Source organism: Anastrepha ludens, chromosome 2 (genome assembly GCF_028408465.1).
Source record: "Anastrepha ludens isolate Willacy chromosome 2, idAnaLude1.1, whole genome shotgun sequence".
In the NCBI taxonomy this organism is placed as follows: domain Eukaryota; kingdom Metazoa; phylum Arthropoda; class Insecta; order Diptera; family Tephritidae; genus Anastrepha; species Anastrepha ludens.
Genome location: NC_071498.1, coordinates 116,416,836 through 116,441,691, shown reverse-complemented (window position 1 = coordinate 116,441,691; position 24,856 = coordinate 116,416,836). Strand labels below are relative to the sequence as shown.

Here is a 24,856-nt window from a genome sequence, read left to right as displayed (position 1 = left end):
AGAAAGAGACCCAGTAGCGCTGTATAACAAAGCGTTTGGAAGTCCAAAATTAGGTGTTAAATCCGACGATTTGGCTTCTCCCCAGAACATTTTACCTGCGCCAATACGCTATCCTTAAAGTCGTAATTGTACTGCTTCAGCAAATCCACAACCTCACGCAGTGGATCAAACATGTAATCGTAGGTGAATTGCTTCTCATTGATTGTGCTGAGCACAGAGAGAATTTTTAGTAGACCTTCAAAGTCGTCTTTGTTGAGTTCGATTTTAAGTGCCTCATTTGCTTCTGCAACGAAATCCTCCAGTTCCTGTTTGTTATGAAGAGAAATATATTAAAAAAATACTATTGCATTTATTTTAATCCACATCACCTGTAATGAGTTCTTTACTCTATCGATGAGATCCTGCTTAAAGAGACTTATCCACTTGCCTACTAGATTGAGCACAGCGTTTTTAAAACCTTTCATATTTAGGCGCAACCAGATATGAATGTCATGGTAGGTTTCCCATTGTGAGATTACATCTTGCATTGCAATAAATTTGTCCAACTGAAATATAAAATATTGCAAGTTATATGAAAAAATTAGCTCAGGAGCTGAAAAGCGGTGAATAAGTTGTTTGCCCTCGCTTGTTTATTTCTTTCCAATTAGCTCACGACCTAAAGCGGCATCATATTATAAATAAAATTCGCAAGTAAAAAGTAATGCTTATTTGAAAACGAATTTATGCTCGAGCTGAGCATAAAACTTACGCTTTTTCAAGTGCAGTTGAATTAAATGATTCTGAATTTTCTAGTCAAAAAGTCGGATAGTGTAGGAATTGAAATATAGTAATCATTCTTTTTGGATAAATTTGATTAATCATACCTGTTCTTTGTAGACACTTAAAGGTGGATAGTCTTCCTTCAATGGCTTTATGCCTGATTCGCCTTCACCCTCAAGTTCGGCATCGCGCTCGGCGACCGTCAACGGTCTTCCATATTTCTTAACATCGGCAAGATATTGTTGTTTGTTAGAGAGCCACAAATGTGAGTAGTCCATAAAAGCCTTTGAGTAGGATTTTATCTGTTGTAGTGCGAATATTACCTTAACCGATATATCATGGCGTTGCTTTTGAAGGTCGGGTTTATCAGTTAATTCGTCTAAGGGTTAATATGGAAAAAAGTGTTTACTGAGATGTTTGCGGGGCTTGATATATTTTAATGGAATCTGTACCCCTAGAAGCTGTAGTTATTCTTACTCTGCATGAAAGTTCCTGCTTTTTAAGAAAATTCCAGTTATTAAAGAAAAGTATCAAATAAGCAAATCACCGGAATCGGCCAGGAGAAGGAGGAGCGAGTAGAGCAATATCGGTCAATGGTTTAAACGAGCCATAAGAGAGGCGGTGTCATGAGTTAGTCGGAAACTGACGGCCAGTTTTTGTAATAATGAGGATGTGTTAAACAAATTATAGTCGATATTTTATTTTACATGCCAAGGTTGTGTAACAGAACCGCATACTGTCATCTGTCCGCGACAAAATGATAGCACATCAACATTTCGACCAATTTTGAGTATTTTAATGTTTTATTTTGAATGTCATAATTGTTTATAAAAGTATAGCTCAGACTTAGTACTCTTTACAAGGAAGATTCCAAACTGGGCACATCCCAGGCTTGGAGAATTTGAGTTCACACCAGAAATATCGACTAGATACGCATGGGCTGAAAAGTCGCGATACCTGTTTTATTGCATTCACCTCTCTTTCAGTTAGTACTAACCCTAAAAAGGGCCGCCGTAGCCGAATGCGTTGGTGCGTGACTACCATTCGGAATTCAGAGAGAGAAGATAGGTTCGTATCTCCGTGAAAGACTAAAATAAAGAAAACGTTTTTTTCTAATAGCGGTCGCCCCTTGGTAGGCAATGGCAAACCTCTGCCATGAAAAAGCTCCTCATAAAAAAAATATCTGCCGTTCGAAGTCGGCTTAAAACTGTAGGTCCCTCCATTTGTGGAACAACATCAAAACGCACATCAAAAATAGGAGGAGGAGTTCGGCCAAACAACCAAAAAGAGTGTACGCGCCAATTATATACATATATATAAAGGTTAACAACTGACTTTGGCTGCTACTTAATCCTTTGATGTGATTTGGTGGCATAAGTTTATTCCCTTTCTGAAAAGGGAAGAAGGTTGATGTAAATCATAATAAAGCAATAATTTTATGCCATCTATTTTATGAATAGTATTATTATTTATATTTTTAACTTAAACATTCTCGTGGATTTGTGGTTAGCACCTATTTTAACAATTTCTGCAACGTTCGGTACGTTTCACAAAAGCTATGACAACCTATACTCACAAACTATAAGTTTCCCACAAAAAAGATATTTTTTTCATTCTCTGAAGACCAATGTATGTCAATCCATGTATGAATTTTGGATATTGCCTGTGGCACACCGTCCCAAGCCCAATGAATTGTTTTGGTTGGGTCTCCCAACTTTTTGATCTGCCCTCAGAAAGTATTTCACTGACGTTGGATCTGAATTAATCCAGTTTCACGAGTCTCGTTCCTTAAGATGGGCCTAATTCTTTTTCCAGGTAAATATTATATATAATCTAAATCCAAATACGTTTAAATAAAACTAAACTTCTTAAATAAAAAACGTAGAAACGTCATTCCGCAGGATGTTCCATCTCGCGCTCATTCCAGCAATGCAAAATTGGGGTAGGCATTTGAAGAGCATCACTAGACCACTTCGCCTTCGTCCGATCTGGTCCGATCTTGAAATCTGTGCCGAAAAGTGATGCACGCATTCTTTTTCGCCTGGTTTCCAAGAAGTGCCGCTCGTTCTTATCCCATCTTCTCTTTTCATTTTGTTTTTTGAGACATGGACAAACTTATCACTATCTTTTGCCCACATTTCGTGGCACAATAAAAAGAGTATAGTCTGCTAACTTTTTTAGCAAAAGTTTTCATTCTTATGCTTTTAAGTCTTTTTCATTGGAATTTGTTCTAAAATAAAAAGTAGTTTTTCCAAGAGGACATCACGGATTTATTAAGTAGCTCAAGATGGCTGACACAGGGTGAAAATGAGACATTTTACAACACCTTTAACTATTTGTCTTCATGATAAAAAAAGACATATTCCAAAGTTTAATTTTTGGAGAAGTTCCTTGAACAACGAAACAACTGCTTAACAGCAGCCAAACTCATTCTACATAAGACTTAATTGAGGATAAGCCGGTTATAACATTTGAAGTGTTCTTACAAAAGTTGTATGTCTTATGGGGTGGCCACTTATTGGTATTTGGTTAGGCTAAGGCTTTTATCCACTGCGACCTGATTGATCTATTGTGCGCCCCTAAGTACTTAATTATAATTATTTGGTTTACCGAGAAGTCGAACCAGCCCCTTAGGAGGGAGCAATTGTAGGTCTTCGTCCTCTAGTAGATACGAACCCAGCATTATGTGTCTCCTGTGGCTTAATGCCTGATAGTTGGTGATTAAGTGTTACATAGACTCTTCTGTGGAGGATGGTTCCATATGTAGAAGTCCACGCAAGTGGGGAAAGTTACTGATCGTCATTCACTTCAGAGTGGCCAGGACGATTCTTCTACATATATCTTAAGCAGTTAACAACTTCCAGGATTAGCCCAAGTATCCTCTGGGTTTTGTTAAAGCCGAAAAATGGTGTTGGCCTAATAAATGGCCTTTCCGCCCCTTTTTTGGCATACAATTCCTTCGTGTCCCTCATGTCCTGGAACCCAAATCAGGGAAACCTGAGAGTCGCTAGTTTGTTGAGTGCATTGCTACATTTATAAGGACTTTTGAAGTGAATGTAAAGCTATTTAAGACTTAGAGTACTGTCACTTATAAGGCCGAAACTTAAGGGAGTACTCTCTGTCCTCTTCTGACTATGAATAGCTGAATATTAGCTTACAAAATTTGGAACAGTTCATCTTAGTAATATTAGATTTCTACTGGAAGTCCTAACTAATTTCGTCTTAGCCATTGGTGTTTATGGGTATATTTCACAATCAAGAACATTTAGTCTTCATATTATCACTCGCACTTAACGCATCAATTAGTCGACACCGCTGGACTTACTTTGCTAGGTACCCTATGACCGGGAGTGTTTAAATAAAAGAAAACAGAGTTAAATTTCAGGCCAATTTATTTTATCTCCTTCAAAATTTGACCCGTCTGAAGCAACACACATGTACCAACGTTTAACCCAGTCCTCCATGCACCCCTGGTAGGCCGACGAAGGGATGACCTTCAGCTCCTTCGTCCCATTCTCTTTGATCTCCTCTATCGACTGAAATCTTCTTCCACGAAGTAGTAACTTCAACTTGGGAAACACAAAGAAGTCGCACGGGGCCATATCAGGTAAATACGGTGCTTGCACGATAGTATTTACTCCGTGTTTGGTCAAATAATTCAGCATAATTTGGGCTCGGTGCGATGGCGCGTTATTATCATGCAAAATCCAAGAATTGTTTGCCCACATTTCCGGTCGGCCAGGCAGACATTAATGATCCGATGACCCTAAAAAGGGGAAAATGTGTGTCTTACAGTCCTACTAATATAAGAAAAAAATATGGACCGGTTCCCACGTGCGCGGTTCGTTTAAATTAAACATTTCCGGTACTTTTTAATCATAGGGTATATCAGTTTGAGTGCGACTTTCTTCAGTGCGTTCTTTGCAAGTGCAAAGGGAGAGGTGAAATGGTCATTCGAGCTGCTTATCAATACGCAGCAATATTTAGTTTTTTCTATAACCATGGAATGTCTTGAAGATTTATAACAACTTTTTTTTATAATATATCAAACAAATTATAGGCACGCTGAGAATTATAGGCAAGCAATGGGAAAGTGTGAAATCGTGAATAACAATAAAGACATTTTTCATTTAATCAAATTTAACTCCGAATTAATCTATAATACCTACCTATGAAATTAGCAGGTTCCACATCTGGCGGTACGGGATCCTGTGCCACACGCGGCAACATCCTCATCATATCGTACATATCATCCATCAAAGATTCAATATGCATTGTGAAGCCGTTCTTTGAATTGTGATCCAAATTTCGGAAGTACACGACAAGCGGCTCTTGCAGTTCCATTAGTATTTCAAAAATTGGCGCATCATTTTCATAACGATTTTCAATTTCCATGCGTAGATATGTAACGCTTGTAATGACAGCGTCCAATAGCTGCAAAGCTATTTGTTCATCAACATACTTTTCATACTCACGAAATTGTTCACGCTCTTCCTCACTGAGTGTCTGCAGCAAGTCGTAACGATGCTGAGGCGTTATCAACTGGAAAATTACGTGAAATATTAGATTTAAATACAAATCACTCACAAAAATGTTATAGATGCTTTCCATTTCAATTCAACCGAGCTATTCGGGTCATGTTCTTCGATTTCGATGTAACTTAAATATGTTGCTCTCGAAAAAAATTTTTTTCAAGAGTTACCGGCAATTTTGTTTTTCGCCTCAAACTCGATTTTTTTTTAATTATATAAGAAAAATTTTTTTTTAAATGCCCATAACTTAGTCAAATATGAACCGATTTTAATAATTCTGGGTTCAAAATGATTGTAATTACTTACACAAGCGACTGCATGTAGAAACAATTGCAGAAAAGTAGTAGACAATTTTTTATTTAGCAAAAAAGAAAAAAAATTGAAATTTTTTCAAAATTCAATATTTCAAAAAGTGTATTTTTTTTTTTTTTATAACTTTTTCCAAATCAAAAAAACATCTCAAACTTTAATTGAGCTGCATGCCTAGTAGCTAAAATGAGTTGTTTTTGAGTAATGAATTTTTAAGTAAACACCCTGTTTCGCACTTTTTGTTTTTGGCAAAATAACAAATTTTCTACTACTTTTTTGCAACTATTTCTAAATGAAGTCGCTCGTGTAAGTAATTACGATTATTTTGAACCCAGAATCATTTAAATCGGCTTATTTTTGACTAAGTTATGAGCAATTAAAAAAAATTGTCTTATATAGATTCCTTCCATTTCAATTCAAAAGGACTATTCGGGTCACGTTCTTCGCTTTCAATGTAACTCAAATATGTTACTCTCTGGTCAAAATAATGAGACACGTATTTTTTTGTTCGCCCGAAAAAAATTTTTTTCAAGAGTTATCGGCAATTTTGTTTTTCGCCTCAAACTCGATTTTTTTTAATTATAAAAGAAAAACTTTTTTTTTTAAATGCCCATAACTTAGTCAAATATGAACCGATTTTAATAATTCTGGGTTCAAAATGATTGTAATTTCATGTAGAAATAGTTACAAAAAAGTAGTTGAAAATTTGTTATTTTGCAAAAAACAAAAAGTGCGAAACAGGGTGTTTACTCAAAAATTCATTACTCAAAAACAACTCATTTTAGCTACTAGGCATGCAGCTCAATTAAAGTTTGTGATGTTTTTTTGATTTGGAAAAAGTTATAAAAAAAAAATACACTTTTCGAAATATTGAATTTTGAAAAAATTTCAATTTTTTTCTTTTTTGCTAAATAAAAAATTTTCAACTACTTTTCTGCAATTGTTTCTACATGCAGTCGCTTGTGTAAGTAATTACAATAATTTTGAACCCAGAATTATTAAAATCGGTTCATATTTGACTAAGTTATGGGCATTTAAAAAAAAAGTTTTTCTTATATAATTAAAAAAAATCGAGTTTGAGGCGAAAAACAAAATTGCCGATAACTCTTGAAAAAAAATTTTTTCGGGCGAACAGAAAAATACGTGTCTCATTATTTTGACCAGAGAGCAACATATTTAAGTTACATCGAAATCGAAGAACATGACCCGAATAGCCCGGTTGAATTGAAATGGAAAGCATCTATACAAAGTGTATTCTAGGTATGTAAGTGTGGGTGTGTACCTCTTCCTCCAATGATGATGATTCTTCTGCAATCTCATTTATGTTCTGCGGAATTATAGATGTATGGGTAGTCGTTGCTGTACCCCGCCTATTAGTCGCCATATTCTCCTCCTCCTCTTCAACAGCTTCGACACTCTCCTCATCAATTTCATAGCGATGTGGTATGTCAAAAAATAGCTTAGCATTTTCGAACATTAATTTGTCAATGAGTTCTTTAGTGGCCGATGCCTGTCTAAACCGTTTTTCAATAATGACCGCACGTGGTTCGACCTCCAGGAACGCTTTCGGATTGAGATCTTTACGTTGGAACAGCGGTACCTTTCCCCATTCGTTTATGCTCTTTTTAATGGCTTCCAAATTTGCTTGACATTTCTCAATACGCTTTTGCAAATGACTTATTTTTGAAAATACTTTGGTGATGAATTTTTGGTCTGAAAGTGAATGGAGGGAAATGAGTGGAGCACATTTGTATATGTGACGTTTTAACAATGGAAATACGCCGTACTCACCAATCGACATCCAGGCTATATCATTAATTAATGGCTCCATAAAAAGCTCAATTCCACTCAACTCTGCTCGTATTAGCTTCAGTTCACTCGGCTGCGACCGCGCGATCACGTCATTGTACCAGTCAGCTATGCGCCGCAGTTTGAGGCGCGCTTGCTGTGATAATATGCGATTATATGGTATGTTCGAGCAAATTCCGTTCGGCTGCAATAGAACTTTTTAAACCCCACGCATAGGTTAGGTAATAGGGGCAATTCTAGAAAGAGCCACTTGAGCATGTAAAGAGAAGTAAATGTTCGCATACTAGAGATTATCTCCATTTTCATTTCATTATCTCTAATTCGTAATTAAAAAAGAGGATTAGTCAAAACCAAAAAAACAATGTTCAACCTCGATAATCCGGGATTAATAAACCCTAAATTATGTAACTTCTGCTGTGCAACTCTGTGTTATCGACTATTTTTATATAACAAAAATAGGGACAAGCAAAAGAGTTTATTGAACGTATTTTCAATAAAATAAATTACGGATTTGTGTACAGGTTTCAAGACCGGGGCGAATTCCTGTCAGAACGAAGACGACGAACGGATAACCGATATCCCGAATACTCTTAGGATATGGAGGGACAACTTCTACGCACTACTGAATAGTAACCGCGGAAACAACTGCGGAGAAAATGAGAAACCCGTATCCATAATCGTGGACCTTACCGAAGTGCAAGTAGCGATATTACGATGGCTACCAGCTGAGCTATTCAGGCGGCGTAGACTTGATAAAGTGAATGCACCTGCTGATTTGCAGTATTTAGTCATATGGATGAACGCCTTTACTCATTTAAGTTAACGAAAAGGGTGATTCTGTATTATGCGACAATTTAATATTGCATGTAGGGTTCTATCGAGCGTATTGCGTGAAATAGTAAAGCTCACCGTCAACGAAATTATTGTAGCTCATCAGTGTGTTTCAGACCTGGTAAATCAACCAATGACCAAATATTCACAGTACTCCAAATCTTGGATAATACTCGTGAGAGGAGACTCGACATAAACCATTTCTTTGTCGATTTCAAAGCTGCCTTCGTTAACATGAAAAGGAGCTGCCTACAGGCTGCGATGAACGGATTTGGTGCTAAATTAATACGCCTATTCAAAATGAAGTTGAGCAATACCAGCAGCTCCAACAGAATTGGGAAGTACCTCTTCGAGCTAGTTTTTAGGCAGGACGATTCTCTGTAGCACGATTTCTTTAATCTAATGCTAGAGAAGATATAGCGAGCTGCAGAACTAAACTGAGCTGGCATAACCAGATCCGTGGGTCTGGAAGTGAGCGAAGGTAAAACGAAGCACCTCCTATTATCACACAAAAAGCCAACACATTCGCGCTTTAGCAAGCCCGTTACTGTTGGTAGTTATAAATTTGGAAAGGACTTCGTCTATTTGGGAACCTGTATTTACATCGATAATACTGTCGGCCTGCGAATCCAATGGACAATATCTCTTGTCAAGTAGTATTACTTTGGATTAAGTAGACAATTGAGTAGTAAAGTCCTTCTTCGTTGAACAAAAATCACACTTTATACATAAGTCCCTCGTCCCCGCCCGTCCTTTTATCTATATAGCGCAGATGCTTGAATGGTGACAACATCTGATGCTACAGACTTTGGAGTGTTCACGAGAGAGATTCTGCGGAGGATTTATGGATCCCTCTAGGTCCTTACATTTAAGGTCTTGTCCAGTAGTATGGGCTGCAATCTTGAAAAATTCCTTTTTTCTATTACCTCTAACTAGTTTAAAGCAATCGCGGTTGGTAATATTCCGATTACCGTGATTACCTTAACTCCGGCATAAGTCATAACTTTAGCCACCCTTCATTGAGTTCAGCAGTATCAAACAGATAGTTTGGGGCGAAAAAAAATCTACACATCGCTAGCCTGTGTCTTTTAAACCAAGAATTTCAGCTTCTTCAAATATAGACGAACTGGAATTATACTGAGATCGACATGATGATGTATGAGCATTAGAGTGCGTCGAAAAAGACTCGAAACAAGTTCAAAAAAACATGATGACAAAAAGCATTTTTTGGGATACCCTAAATACCTATCAAGTTGGCATGCATTACACTCTTATTGTATTTGGTTCGGCTGGGAAGGCTATGATCATAAGAAAGTCTCTTAAATTTTTCACCAAACTAGAGCTTGTGATGAACTACTGAGCTTCCATATATGGCATCCACTAATAAATGTACATTGTGCAAAATAAGTACCCGGAATTTATAATTTAAACTCTCCCTGGAATACCTGACACTTCAAATTTGGTTTTTTCATGTTGGTACACATGTCCTTGAATGCACAAGCCTTATTAGAACGGGATCTATTACTTAGTGTGTTTTATTCTGCAGTCAAAGTGAGTTGATCTTTTGTTTACTTGGCGAATTTTACTATGGATAAACTTGTGGAGCAGAGGGTTTGCATTAAATTTTGCGTTGCGAACAAAATTACGTGTGCCAATACATTAAATATGTTACGGGAAGCCTATGGTGACTCGTGTTTATCCAAAACACAAACCTACGAGTGGTACAAGACGTTCAAAGAGGGCCGTGAAGTGGTAGAAGATTTGCCTCGCTCCGGACGACCATCGATCGTTACGACCGACGAAAACGTCGAAGAAATTAAGAAAATTATATTTGAAAATCGTCGTTTGAGTACCAGAGAGATCGGTCGTGAGCTTAACATCTCTCACATGACCGCTCAGAACATTTTGACTGGTGTGTTGGGCATGCGCCGCGTCGCCGCTCGGCTTGTTCCGAAAGAGCTCAATTTTTTGCAAAAAGAGCATCGGAAGGAGGTCTCTGAAGACATGGTTTCCCGAGCTAATACGGACCCTACGTTCATGAAACGCATAATAACTGGTGATGAGACATGGGTCTACGAGTACGATATGCAAAAAACTAAAATTGCCACTTCGGGGAAGGCGTTTTGAGTCGATTGAAGACATTAAAAAAAATTCGCCAAAGGTGCTGAAGGCCATCCCGGCGCCGGCCTACCAGCGGGCCATGGATGACTGGGTTGTTCGTTGGAATATTTGTATCGGCTCAAAAGGAGCCTATTTTGAAGGCGATCCAACAAATAATGATGAATAATATGAAAAAATGTGTTTTTTTTTTAAATTCCGGGTAATTATTTTACACAATGTATATAGCTTCGAATCGAAGAATGCGATTTGTCTAATAGTTCCGCCACAATAATGGCATTTGGAGTAGCCCAGATGGAGGCTGCTTGCTTCGGCGTCAATTTAATATGGATATAAGAGCTTCTTGGCGGCCGCCGTAGCCGAATGGGTTGGTGCGCGACTACCATTCGGAATTCGCAGAGAGAACGTCGGTTCGAATCTCGGTGAAACACCAAAATTAAGAAAAACATTTTTCTAATAGCGGTCGCCCCTCGGCAGACAATGGCAAACCTCCGAGTGTATTTCTGCCATGAAAAAGCTCCTCATAAAAATATCTGCCGTTTGGAGTCGGCTTGAAACTGTAGGTCCCTCCATTTGTGAAGCAACATAAAGGCGCACACCACAAATACGAGGAGGAGCTCGGCCAAACACCCAAAAAGGGTGTACGCGCCAATTATATATGTATATATAAGAGCTTCATCTTTTGCAAGACCAACCAGATTTACTTCCAACTAAAATATTTCGCGGTTTGCATTTATGCGTTGGATTTAAAAAAAATTGCTGATTTTGTTAATAAATACCCATAATGCCTCATCACGCTGGTATAACTCTATAAGCTGCTCAGGCACTTCGCATTCCATAATGCGCAAAACTTTGATATCCTTCAAAGCATCCACCAGTTCTTGCGTAAAATTCACCGAGAGTACTCCATTTTCATCCTTTTTCAATAGCATTTGCGCCATGCCATTATTGATGTGTTCGCGTACAGTGATATACCACTCCTCCAGTATAGCCTGCTTCAATGCGTCAATCTGTTCCAGCATTTGATGATAGATACTCAGCGTATGCTCGCCAATTTCATTATCGAAGAGACTATGAAAGTGAAAATTCAAATTGCTATTCTCAATCTACTATATAATTCGTAATTTGTTACGGGTATTCGTAGAGCTCATAATCCGACTTGATCCAAGTGATACGATGCCGTAATTTGAGTAGCCAAGAAATAGCGCCGGAAACTTTTGGGAAACACTCATCGGTCGGCAGAGCCTGCATTGTCAAGAGCAAGTAGTGTATTACTTTTGTTAATAAAATAATAAAGGATGCGACATTGGCTGGCTTCTTTTTAAATTATCATACATGCGTTTTTGGTATACAGAGCTTTTTGCGCCAAAAAGGTTCTAAAAATTTAGTATAATACCTCCGCAGTACGAAACGCATTACCTGACGGTTAACGCTTTCCTACCGGCCGGGCTCTATGAGAGATTAGCAATATTTAATGGTTTTCAACTATGTAACTCTGTCACTGCATTTTATTCCTTATCTTCTGTAATATTAAAATTTTTTGTAGATAATTGGCACTGCTAATAAAAATTTCCTAGAGAGAGCTACTATCCAGACGGTATGTACCTGTAATGTGGCTATGTTGGAGAAATTGCCTCCACTCTGAGTTATTCAATGTTAGCTTTAAGATAATTCCGGTTAAAAACCTTGGTTTGTTAAAAAACTGAAGATAATAAATCATCCGCTCCGAAGTCGCTTCCCTGCATAGATTTTGATGCAGTAGGAAACTGCAAGAAACTGATTCTACTCAAGAAATATTTTCAAATTGGGCTCATTTTCATCTCGGTGGCTACGTCAAAAAGTAAGTTTGACGTATTTTAGGCTCAATTAACCCACACATAGTCGTGGGCTCGTGCTTGCCTGGTCTGCTTTTTGTAGTTGTGGCATTATCAGTATTTTTTCTATGAAAGTTAAAAGTACAACAATGTAACGATCAACGGAGAGCATTACGGAAGCATGCCAACCATTGTTTTTTGGCTACACATTGAAAAATTTGACTTTGGCAAGCTCTGGTTGTATGTAGAATAGCCATGTGTGCCATTCAAGTCATCGCGCTAGTGAAGTAAGCTTGCTTGGATACACTTAGATGTTCTTCTAGCGTGATTAGGTAGAAAGACGGTAGAAAGAATGGGTCAACAATGAGGCTATCTTTCATAATTAGTCCCTAATTTTACTCTTTCCAAAATCTTTTAAAAATGTTGAGCGATGTTTTCGTATAGCATTTTGAAAAAGAAACCAACTGATGACCTACCCTATAAAAGTATTCTCACCTGCACGCCCTTTTCCTTATAAATAGCTTCGAAATCATTGAAATCTCTCTTGACTGCATGTATTTCATCGACTAAATCGTCCACGAGTATGTGCATATGCGGATCAAGCTGTTTCTGAACGATCGGCCGCAGCAACAGACTGCCGCAGAGCATCAAATCATGCGAGTCCAGCAGCGCTAATTCGAATTGAAATGCCATACGTCGCTCTAGTTGCTCGGCGAAATCATGAAATTTTGCAACGTCGCTTTTAAATTGTTCAACCGATTCGTCAGGATCGAGCACATTGTATGCGATGCCGGCTATCCAGTCGCGATATTTATTGTTGAATTCCTCTAGAATTTTGTTAAGTGCAGCTGATATTTGACGTCCCTTCAAACCACCAACGACAACTTTTTCGAGTTTAAGAAAATCGCGTCCCGTATCGAAGATGATTTTCATCACATGCAGCCGTTCCATAAAACGATCCAAACGATCGAAGATTGTCTTCGGCTGCCATGTCCAGTCTTGTGAGTTAAATTCTGTGCCAATTTTGAATTTCTTTAGGCTGGCACGACAATTTTCATAAGCTTTCCTGCAATAAAAAGTTAACGTAATTAAAGTGTGCCAGACTAAGCGCTTCTGGGCATCCCCGCCCCCTGAATCCCACTCACTTATAGTACTCTAAGTGATCGATATTCATTACAACTCGTTTGTAGGCCTCGTCAACATCACCAAAGCAGCTCTCTGGTTCGATAGTTAGGATGACACTCTCAATAATTGAATTGTGCAACAGTTCGAAGAGTAGCACCATGTTGTCCAAAGTATGGAAATATTTTGAATGCCCCCAAACTAGACCCACGGTTAAGAGCAGCGGACGCAGTTGGGCCCGATTTTCATCCATTCGATTGGCTTCGAATTGGTCGACCATTTTGCGCTAAATAATTTAGTAATGAATAAATAATTGAAAACGTATTGTATTCGAAATTATTATTTTCTCAATTCCTTACCAATGGTGACAAAAATTTCGTAATATCACGCGTTTCTGCCAATGACAGCAGCAGCAATCTCATGACCTTTCGAAAAGTGGCGACGAATTGGGAGTCTATTTTTTCGAGAACAAAAACGATGGTTTTGTTACGTTTATCACCTAATTGATCGGCTACATTTTCTAGGTTCTCCAAGCGGGTTTCCCAGAAGCTGAAGAGCAAATCGGGTTTCGGATGTGTCTCTTTTTCATATACGTGTTCACGAGGTTTCCTCTTAATTATTTCATCTATCGCGTCGAGCCATTTTACCACCATATTTTCTAGGGCCGGCTTGTGAAGGTGGTTGAATTTACTGAGGTCTCTGGGTAAGAAAGAAGGAGTGAAAAGGAAAAAGAACTGCTGAATGCTCGACAAAAAGTGTAAGGGTACTAGACGAATTCCAGAGAAATAAACGAATAAGAAGCTCTCTAGCAGACATACATGAGTTGGTTGGATAGAGGGCCAACTGAAATGAGAACAATTGAAGGTAGAGTGAGGAGTGATTAATTGGTTGAAGTGATGATTCAGCCAGAATCCAAATAACGCTTCCGTATCATTTTGCTGTCACATCCTCGCTACCAATTTGATTAACGGGTATTTACTGCATGACTATATCCCGTCTGCGCGGTTTAAGAATCTTATTAGGTTGTTGACGTCTAAGCTAGAAAGTTATTCTATGATCTTGCAGAGTGGTTTGCCAAGGGTTGACATGCTCTCTTTCCATAAGGCTGGACATTCACAGAAGAAAAGAAAAATCTTGTTTTTTACTCTGGTTGTTTAAAACTGTGACAGTGTGTGTTGTGAGGGATGCCCACTTTGGCTACTTGTTTTCCGACAGACCCAAAGGCAGTTATGACTGCCATGAATGGTGCTCTTGGAATAAAATTGAAGTTGGCTCCTACAAAAGCATGCCATCCAGATGTTTTTATGTGCGAAATTTGTCAAGACATTTCTACATCGATATCAATGCTTCCACGGTAGTCGGTTCTACATTATTGGAATGACCCAGACTTAAATACGGCCAAGGATTGCCACTGCAACAGGATTTTCCACAAATTGATGCGGAATGTTCTTGTTCCTATAACAGCAACAAATATCGGTATAGATGAAGTGTCGTTTCTGATTTTTCTTCAACACCTTTAGAAAATTTCGTTGCACAGTACTTTTTCTTTACTTTTAAATGTGAAGATTCTTAGCACTCCGCTTCGGTCTCAAAATAGGTATTTGTGGGCTACCTTTTAGTTCCGAAAAAATATATACTTATATACAAGTATATATGGACTGTGAAGTACACCAAGATGGAAAAAGTGTTCGCGCTAATTAGTTTCTTCTTGACCCGAAAATATTTCGAAGCCGTGAAAATTGAAGCCATTCATTACACAGAGGATGGTATTAACTACAGTGCAGACTTGTTAAAGAATTATTCATATTACTGGGCGTGTGTATTTTTTCATATGCCAAATATGCAAGGTGAAAAGATTACAGAGGTGTGACCAATATCAGTCCGTTAAAAGGCTCTTAGCGAATTTGAAATAAATAATTAGCTGATTGGCTGACATCTCATGAGTCATGACGGCGGTTTGTTTACGAAAAAATTGAGATTATGTTCGTGATATACGAAAAAATCAATGCAGTCTCTGGTCAAGTTGCTTCGTTGCCGTCTGAACAATGACTGATGGGACGAGTGTGTGAATATGTGTGAAATGAGCTGGCTGAATTTGACTGCCGAGTCCCCGATGTTGTGACGGCCGAAGGTACTCACAATTTTACTTCCGTTGGTCAAACCTTGTAATCTATCTTTCTTGCCATAGAATTGCTTTGCAAGCTATCTTTTACCAATTGTACTTTATTCTGCCTGCAGTTACGAGGAAGAAATGCCCATCTAAAAGCTTTTACTGAAAATGTTTGGAATAACGGTATGCAAATAAGCTGCTCTTCTAACATTCTCTGATATATCTTCTTCTTCTTAATTGGCGCTATAGCCGCTTACGCGATTTTGGCCGAGTTTAACGAAGCGCGCCAGTTGTTTCTTTCTCGTGCTAACCGGCGCCAGTTGGACACACCAAGTGAATCCAAGTCCTTCTCCACCTGACCTTTCCAACGCAGAGGAGGCCTTCCTCTTCCTCTGCTACGACCAGCTGGTACCGCATCGAATACTTTCAGAGCCGGAGCGTTTGTATCCATTCGGACGACATGACCTAGCCAACGAAGCCGCTGGATCTTTATTCACTGAGCTATGTCTATGTCGTCGTAAAGTTCATACAGCGATATTCGCCATTGCCAACGTGCAAGGGCCAAAAATCTTACACAGAATCTTTCTCTCGAACACTCCAAGGGACGCTTCATCGGATGTTGTCATCGTCCACGCTTCTGCCCCATACGTTAGGACGGGCATGATAAGAGCCTTGTAGAGTGTTAGTTTCGTTCGTGAGAGAGGACTTTACTGCTCAGTTGCCTACTTAGTCCAAAGTAGCACTTGTTGGCAAGAGAGATCCTACGTTGGATTTCAAGGTTGACATTGTTATCGGTGTTAATACTGGTTCCTAAATAAACGAAGTCTTTTACAACCTCGAAATTATAATTGTCGACAGGGTGCCGATACGCGAGTGCACCGACTGTTTGTTTGAAGACAGGAGGTACTTCGTTTTGTCCTCGTTCACCACCAGACCCATTCGCTTTGCCTCTTTATCCAGTTTGGAGAAGGCAGAACTAACAGCGCGGTTGTTAAGGCCGATGATGTCAATATCATCGGCATACGCCAGCAATTGTACGCTCTTATAAAAAATTGTGCCTGAGCGATTAAGTTCTGCGGCTCCTACGATGCTCTCGAACATTAGGTTAAAGAAGTCACACGACAGCGATTCACCCTGTCTGAAACCTCGTTTGGTATCAAACGGCTCGGAGAGGTCCTTCCCAATTCTAACGGCGCAGCTGGTGTTGAGCAACGTCATCTTACATAGCCGTATTAGTTTTGCGGGGATACCAAATTCAGACATCGCGGCATACAGGTAACTCCTTTCCGTACTGTCGAATGCAGCTTTGAAGTCGACGAAAAGATGGTGTGTGTCGATTCTCCTTTCATGGGTCTTTTCCAAGATTTGGCGTATTGGAAATATTTGGTCGATGGTAGACTTTCCAGGTCTGACGCCACACTGATAAGGTCCAATCAGTTGGTTGACGGTGGGCTTCATCCTTTCACACAATACGCTCGCTAGAACCTTATAGGCGATATTTAGAAGACTAATCCCGCGGTAATTGGCACAAATTGCAGGATCGCCCTTCTTATGGATTGGGCAGAGTACACTTAAATTAAAATCGGTAGGCATGCTTTCATTCGACCATATTTTGCATAGGACGGCAGTCCGTCAGCGCCCGCGGCTTTGTTGTTCTTTAGCCGCGTTATCGCTATTCTCACCTCGTCATGATCGGGTAGCGGAACGACAATTCCGCCGTCAACGATTGGGGTATCGCGATCTTCACATTCTCGGTGACATGCGCAGCTGTCACTGTTTAATAGGTTCGAAAAGTGTTATATAGTTCGGTATAAATATCATAACTAAATTTCTAGAATCAAGTTTGGCTACGGTGCTCTTTTGACATATCACATTCTTCACCTCAACTACATACACCACATGATCATAATTACTCCAATAAAACTCCATATTTCTTATATTGCGAATTTCGAACTCATATTTGGGTTAAATAAATTCTTACCCGACTGCAATTTGTGGCGCGATTTCCATCACTTCATCAATACATATGGGCAAGGGTAGAATTGTGCGATTAATAACTTTTCCTTTCATTAGTGCTATGCCAGTGCGCAAGTCCTGAGATTCCGTTTTTATATCATTAACTATAACTGCTGTCCATCCATCTTGATTGGCTGGATTGGTGACCATGGGGAAAATGACATCATCACAGAGCACAGATAGATTTTCCAAAGCATTTGGCAGTACGTCACCGACCATTAGTTTCTGTTTGTTTATTGACCAGTATTTATTGAAATGTTAGGCAATAGGCTATGGGTTCTACTTACACTATCCATATCCTCCAACGTAAGGTCGGTTGGCATTTCGTTGCGCATGAAGTAAACCATTTTACTGCGTGCCTTAGCGGGAAAGTCAAAGGAGGGCGTTAACAACGAGGCAACATTCAGGTAGAAAATCAAACGCGGCTGACTGGGATTGTTTAGAAAAGTTTGGATAATTTCCTAGTTAAAATACAAGAAAAGAAAAACAGAAAGGGATTCGAGTGAGATATAAAATTAAAATCTTTCTAGCAAATAGCGGAGAAACGGTGAATAAGTTGTGAAGTAAATTCTATAGCTCGGCTATAAATAAGGGTTCATTAATGCCGAATGGAGATTTCATAAAGTGGTAATTTTTCCATAAAAAACTACGTCAGCCCCATTCTTATTGAACTAAAGATAGCAATCAAGTGAGAGTTAGACAAGCATGCAAAGTCGCGAGATCCCTTCGGCCTCGGGTAGAGCGAAGGCACTCTAGAGAACTTCTGAGGTTAACAAAACCTGGGCTTACGAATTTTTTAGGTGCCCTTTCCGAGCATTGCGCGTTAGATATTCATGCAGTGTGACCTTGGTATTGCTCCGTGTTCTTTCGGAAGCAGCTGCCTCCTGGGTGAGATGGGAATCATTTTGGTAGCTCACTCGCCAAGCTGAGACTCTAACACCTTGTTTCTCACTTTTTTGCTACACCTGCTGAAGTAACAGGCTCAGATATGACACACTGGATAAATTTCAGTAGTTTGAAGCGGTTAATGAAATCATTAATGGACATCTTTCAGTCTTATCTACAACCCTCAAACATAAGCCACTCTCCCCTATCCTTTCTTTTCTATCTTTTCCCTTTTATTCTCTCAATAGTATCATAACGGCCGAAATTTGTGTTTCTAGGGCGAAGAAACTAAAAAAACAGATCAGATTTCCTCGAAGCTGCTGAAATAGTGCGAGTCAACAGAGTAATACTCGTGGAGGAATGGCTATGTCGGAAATTTTTTTGAACAAGCCTTCACTCGCGTCTGTAAGCCAGTTCGATTCATTTCAAGCGAAACCCAACTTCTTTACTAAACTCAATACAAGAGTGGTGTCTTTCCAATCACTTGCTAGATCTTGGATTCTATAGACAAAACCGACCTCGTGGCCTGATATTCCTGAATTCACATCCTTGACATTTAACAGCGCCTGCAACTCAAATTCATTAAAAACGAGAGCCAAGGAAGGATTGTTGATAACAGTTAGTAATATGACGAAAACAGTTTGCCTACATGTAGGGAAAGTTTTACCCTGAAGTGATGAGGCGCACTACCTAACCAGCTAGGGTAATATATGTAAAATTTATCTTAGTTGCTAATTGAGTCTTGAGTTAATATCGTAGTCGTCCAATGCTTTTGAAGCACAGATTATTCAGCTTCGAAAGACCACAAATCGCATACAAAAGTAAGCCATACAAAAATTTTCCCCAACCCTGTCATGAGTCCATATTTAAAAAATAATAATATTTTGGCAAGTCCTAAAATATTGTCATACTTTTTGTAATCAATCCCTTATGTATTTCTGTCATTTACCTTCGATTCAGGTATACCCATTAGCTTGGCCCATTTTTCATTTTTTAGTCGTAAAGTTTTCATTACGTAATTATTAAAATATTCGAAGCGCTCATCGATTTTCTCCTTTTTCTCTTTTTCTTCTGGCCCCGCCATGCTGCTTCGCTGTTCAACTGCTTACCACCCCTTGAACCAGTTGCTTTGGGGATCTCTTAAATGAGAGTTTGCTGGCTCTGCTCTTTTTTCTTTTGGGCCCGCGGAATTGCGATAAACGTTGCCTTTATTCTCTCTTTTGATTTTCCTCTTCTCGCTGGACGATTATCGGGTAATGTTAAGTTATTTACCACCTTTTGTGTGGTATTTGTGTTTTCTTCTTATTTGCGTATTGTCTTAATATTTTTTAAATATTTTTTTATAGAGAAAATCTGCGTCCGTTCTTTTTGAAATAATTTTTCAGTTTGAAAATTTTCGTTCAGATTTTTTTTGACGTTTGTTCAAGTTTTGTCAAATTCGGCTCTATTGTAAACGGTGCATTGTGTGGAAGGAAATAATATTCGGTTTAAGTAAGTTTTTCGTCATGATGAGTCAAATAAGATTATTTATTTTTACACAGATTATGAAAAAAATGAATCAGGTAAAAACAAAATTCGAAGGAAATTTTATTATAACAATGAGAGTCTTACATATATGAAAGAAACTTTACTTTGTAAGCGTTAGAAATATTAAGTCTTCACTTTTTCGAAAGCTATAAGCTCTAGGCTGAAAACATATTGTCCAAGCCAAAGACCAAACCAAATGACTTCTTACGGGTGTGTTAGTAACCAATGATAGAAATCATCAGCCGAGTAATATCTAATCTATATCTGAAATAGTAGGAAAAGAGTGAGAGTTGAGGCTCTATGGTTAGGATAAATGGCTGCCTAAGCGGGGGCCCATTTGGACAAAAAGTCAAAATTGTCCATTGTGATGGCATACAGAGGAAAAAAGGGGGAACACAAAATAAAAACCGAACAGGGGGGAAGAGGAAGCTTTGGATTGAAGGTTTACGACTAAACGACTTATTACATTGCGCTAACCGCCTCAAGTTGCTGATGAAATTCACCAGGTGTGTAATGTTAAACCTGCTATATCCGCAGGTGCCCAGATATCAGAGCCCAGATATCTAAATCTTAGCGCGATGAGAGCAAGGAAGCTGAGGAGAAATTGTTGAGATGATTCCGGCTCATCATTCAGACAGCTTCTGAATCAATCCCAAGTCTTATCGCAGGGGTACGTAATGGACAATGCCCGGCAAGGATACCCACTAAATTTAAGAACTTAGGCTTTTTTAACTTTAGAAGTTCCCTGGGGCGCCTGCGATCCATCCGCGCTCAGAACGATATCGCAATTTTGCACGTCTGCCCCCTAACCCAGAGCTTACTGAGTTTACCCGAGGCCCATCTTTCCAGGTAGAAACCACAGATTCGCAAGGGGACCCCAATCCTCTCATTTAGCGGTGCCTCGAGGGTCTCCTGTCTGGCCAGCTCATCAGCCACTGGGCCGCTATGCCACTGTGACCGGGAACCCAAATGAGCGTGGAGTAGATATTTACTTCCCTTATAGTACAATAATTGCAAAGGTACGCAACTGGTACTATGGTGGCCCGGTGGGCTGAATATGAGCTTGATATGAACTCCTCGCAGAATACACCTCCACTAAGCCTTCTGTCCGACTTCGAACCGTCTGTTTTTTGCCAAGCCTTGCCTGCAAATGATCAACAACCAGGGGGATGAACTCAACGTTTCCAAGAATACAGAAGTCAAGCTTGTAGGTCCTCTCAGTCTGACTGCGGCTCTTGCGATTGCAGTTTTGCTTACGATATTCATTGCTTTAAGCGCCAGAACAACCTTAGATACAATTCAACTAAATCGTGCGCTTTCTTCGCTTAGGCTCGGCGTCAGATGGACGCAATGATATAACTGTAAGTTTGGGGGTCCTTCGGCTCCAAAACATATTATTAATTTTTCGGAATTAGCTGCTTCAAAAGTGCAGTGCGAAATAAAAAAAATCAATAAAAATTTTTTTCGCAACTACTTTGTTTTGCAAACATATTGAAATACCAAAAAACAACCTATTATGGAAATTGCTACAACGTTTGTATATTTTCAGTTCAAACATTAGTTGGAGTCACATAAGATCATAAGATAAGTGCAAAACTCGGGAGGTAGCCAGGCGCGAGGTAGCGAAATGAGTTCACGAGCTTCATATACCTCTAGTTTTGTGCCTTCACCAATCCTCTTACGACGTGTAGTGAGTTGATGTTGCCCTGTTGTTATTCTACATCAAAAGAGAAAGAAGGTATACCGGGATTCTCCTTCATTACTTCTAATACCAGACTTGCAAGAATTATTGGTACCGCGATATACTTATACGCTCTTCACTATCTCTGTAAACTTAGCTTTTTACGCGGTTGACTCTGAAACTCCTTGGAACTCTCAGAGGAGGCCTCTGCCTTTTGAGAGGTTCCTTCTTTACTCGAAACTCGATGAGTGCTCTCATTTTAGGTAATGTGATATCGACGCTTTACACCCATCACAACCAACTATTTTTGTAGATGTTTGTCGGCTTGGATGAATCCGCTGAAATTGTCAAAGCTAGCCTTCAGCTGTTGATACTTTACTAAATTTTTTATGATATTAGTATGCCTGGTGTGACATTTTCCCAGTTCAAAGATTTATGTTACAGTGACTTGTACGTTTTCCTTCGATTGTAATTTATTAAAACAATGCAATAAAATATAAAATAGTTAAAAAAAAGATATCAAAACAATAAAAGTGGTGAATAAAATATTTATTGTGCGCCCTAGAATAAATATTTTATTCCCCCCTTAAATTTTTTTTTTACCTTCACTGTAAATTGTCCGTTTGAAGTTGTTTGAGATAATTTTTTTTCTATCTTTACAAAATTTCTAACTTGCTATAATATTATTTACTTTTTTTCTGGCTTTGTACATATCAACAACTTTTCGAATAAGTTTTGGCGCTTCTTGAATGAGCTCTTAAAGGTACTGCGAATAAGCTAAAAATTTCACTGCTTCCTTTGGTTTGTCTTCCAATCATGTTAAATTTTGGTACAATGAGTTTTCTATGAACTAAGCCAAAAAAGTTTTATTATCCATAATCCTGTTGCTTTTGATTTTTCTCGGCATGGTTCGACTATGATGTAGTAAGACCGATTTTGCTGAAAGCTCGATTTGAAGAGTCGATTTGAATAAGTCCAATTTTTCTTTTCATAGAAGCAAAGCAGGTGTCATAAATGAAAGAAAAATATAGATAAAAGGTCACCCGTCTGACCCTGAGACCCGTCTGAAATATAATGCATGAGGCAAGGAACATTCATTAAAGATGGTGACACTAGACCAACAACAATGTTTCTTACATAAAAATGTAACGACAATAGAAAATAGGTAACGACAAATGAGCAAGGTAACACTAATGAGCAAGGTAACGACACATTTTTTCGTGCGTGCAGCCTGTTAAATCGAATTATAAGACGTTATCACGTCAATAGAAAAAAATGAAAAGAGGAGCTATGTTGCGCAACCGTCATGAAGTAGAAGCATTCGCCAATAGCGCGAATGACAAGGCTTCATTTCATTGTGGCATCCGGACGCACGCGGGGCAAGAAAACACAAATCAGCTGGGCCACCGATACCACTTTTAATAGATTTGCCTTGGTATGAGGTATGTAAAAAACTAGCATCATTTTAAATTTCATAAAATTCCTTTATTATACTTCATATTTTGTTTTGATCTCCAAATATACTTAAATTCGTAAATCACAAAAAATTTTGCTCATCTATCTAGTCCCAACTTAAGTAATCATAACCGTTTCATATTCTAGTCCTTCCCTTCATTGTCCTCTCCATGCCTGATTCCGCAATAATGGATAGTCCGAACTGCGCTCATCCTCTTACGTTTCGGTTTCACATTCTTTTGCTTGACATCATTTAGCTTTATATTCACCGGTTTCTTTCGCTTGCCCGCGAGTCCGGCTGTCAAGCGTACAATGGGTGTTTTTTTATTCTTGTTCTTGATCTTCTCATGGCGGCTGCGTGATTTGATTAATTTTCCACCGCCGACCAAGCGAACATTACTTACACTCTTTCCGGTTTTTTGCATCACCGGACGCGTGACTTTGCCACCTTTCAATCGCTTCCTTGCTACGTTTTTCTTGCTGTTAGATTTGTTTGGTGACTTGGCAAGAAGCGCGCGTGTATTAGTAGTATTAAATGTGGATAAGCGCGCTTTGCCGCTGTTGAAAGCCCTTCCGGCTTGAACGATGGTTTCAAAATTGCCAAAGACTTGCATAATACTCTTGTTCACATATTGCAGGTACTTGAGCGATGAGTAGCAGAGGCCACACTTCGACTTCGAATTGTAGTTGTTGCGTATGAGGCTTTCGAGGTAGAGGAAATTCTTGGCCATATTTTCGCAATGTGGACACTTTACGGTAGCTGGTTGCGTGCTTCGCAATGAGTTTTCTAGCGGTATAAGTGCTGGCATTTGTTTACTACTTTGTTGCTCGCTGAGGCCCATTTTTTTGCGTATATTTGAGACGGAGTTCTGCGGTACGATGAAATGTGGCTCGATTTCTTCGCCTAAGCCGATCATAGTTCGTAGTACTGAAATTTTTGCATTTTTTTCAATCATTTTAAATGTCAATTATGAAAATTTGAAAATTTTATGAAAATTTTAATTGTTTATTGACAATTTTGAGTTTTAAAGCTGAAGCGTATTCGATTTTGCTGGAGGTATTCTTTTAAAATATATTCGTTTAAATGAAGTAGTTACAAAAAGGATATTACATGCTAGCTGAAAGTTATTTAAATTAAACTCACGCCCCTCAGTCAGAGTCACATAAGCCCATAAGTCCATGATTGACTTAGTTTCATGAGTTTCTCAGCTTACTCAACTTAAGCAGTGTTTTGGTCTTCTAATCGTTTCGATGTAAAAAGAGCTTTGAAGGAAATTATCAAATATAGAGTTGCATCAGGATGTTGATAGTTTACCACTGCAGCGCTTCTATAATAATTTACTGAGGTATAGAAAATGATCGCCCGAGACAATCTTAAGGGTCGGAAGTGTTACAGAACCACGGACTAAACGATTTTTGCTTAAAACTACCTTGAAACGCATTCTTTTCATAGAAAATTCATCTTGACAGTAAGTGAGATACTGCAATCTGCACTTAGGGACCTAATTTAGTGAACAAGAGACAACGGGGGTTAATGAAACCGAACAGAGAAGTGAACCGGATAAAATTTATTACGTTTATTATGTTGATGATATTTATTTGACAGTATCGGAAAAAAAATAATACATACAATAATTGGCACCTACATCCTTTGTTGGGTCACTTGTCCGAGCTCCTTCTTTTATTGGGTGTGCGTCTTACTGTTTTCCACAAACAGAGGGACCTGCAGCTTTATGCCACCACCGAACGGCAGGTGGTTTGTTATGAGGAGTTTTTTCATGGCAGAAATACCCATTGCTCTCCGAGAGGCGACAGCTTTGGAGAAAACAATTTCATTATTGAAAGTGTCAAGCCCGAGTACTACCAAATGGTAGTCCCGAACCAACCC

At 39.0% G+C, this 24,856-nt stretch overlaps 2 protein-coding genes across 2 annotated transcripts in view; both read right to left on the bottom strand.

Moving 5' to 3' along the window:
* The window catches only part of LOC128855146 (dynein beta chain, ciliary), a 50,996-nt gene extending 31,397 nt beyond the window's left edge, over window positions 1-19,599 (bottom strand). The window contains exons 1-14 of the mRNA XM_054089832.1: window positions 19,255-19,599; window positions 17,708-17,881; window positions 17,386-17,645; window positions 13,654-13,993; window positions 13,318-13,580; window positions 12,668-13,238; window positions 11,491-11,603; window positions 11,138-11,429; window positions 7,392-7,545; window positions 6,883-7,313; window positions 4,929-5,301; window positions 864-1,138; window positions 369-545; window positions 96-305 (exon numbers count right to left, since the gene is read on the bottom strand). Coding sequence (XP_053945807.1) covers window positions 96-305; window positions 369-545; window positions 864-1,138; window positions 4,929-5,301; window positions 6,883-7,313; window positions 7,392-7,545; window positions 11,138-11,429; window positions 11,491-11,603; window positions 12,668-13,238; window positions 13,318-13,580; window positions 13,654-13,993; window positions 17,386-17,645; window positions 17,708-17,881; window positions 19,255-19,389 — 3,768 coding nt within the window. The 5' untranslated portion in view covers window positions 19,390-19,599. The remainder of the gene's footprint in view (window positions 1-95; window positions 306-368; window positions 546-863; window positions 1,139-4,928; window positions 5,302-6,882; window positions 7,314-7,391; window positions 7,546-11,137; window positions 11,430-11,490; window positions 11,604-12,667; window positions 13,239-13,317; window positions 13,581-13,653; window positions 13,994-17,385; window positions 17,646-17,707; window positions 17,882-19,254) is intronic.
* Window positions 19,600-22,982: 3,383 nt separating this feature from the next.
* Window positions 22,983-23,991, bottom strand: LOC128855145 (uncharacterized). The gene has a single exon (XM_054089831.1). It carries the CDS (start codon window positions 23,922-23,924, stop codon window positions 23,112-23,114), a length of 813 nt encoding a protein of 270 aa, XP_053945806.1. The 5' UTR covers window positions 23,925-23,991; the 3' UTR covers window positions 22,983-23,111.
* Window positions 23,992-24,856: the final 865 nt, after the last annotated feature.

Bases quoted from the DNA above. Each gene is read 5' to 3' on its own strand.
- LOC128855145 (XM_054089831.1), bottom strand. From the start codon at position 23,924: ATGATTGAAAAAAATGCAAAAATTTCAGTACTACGAACTATGATCGGC.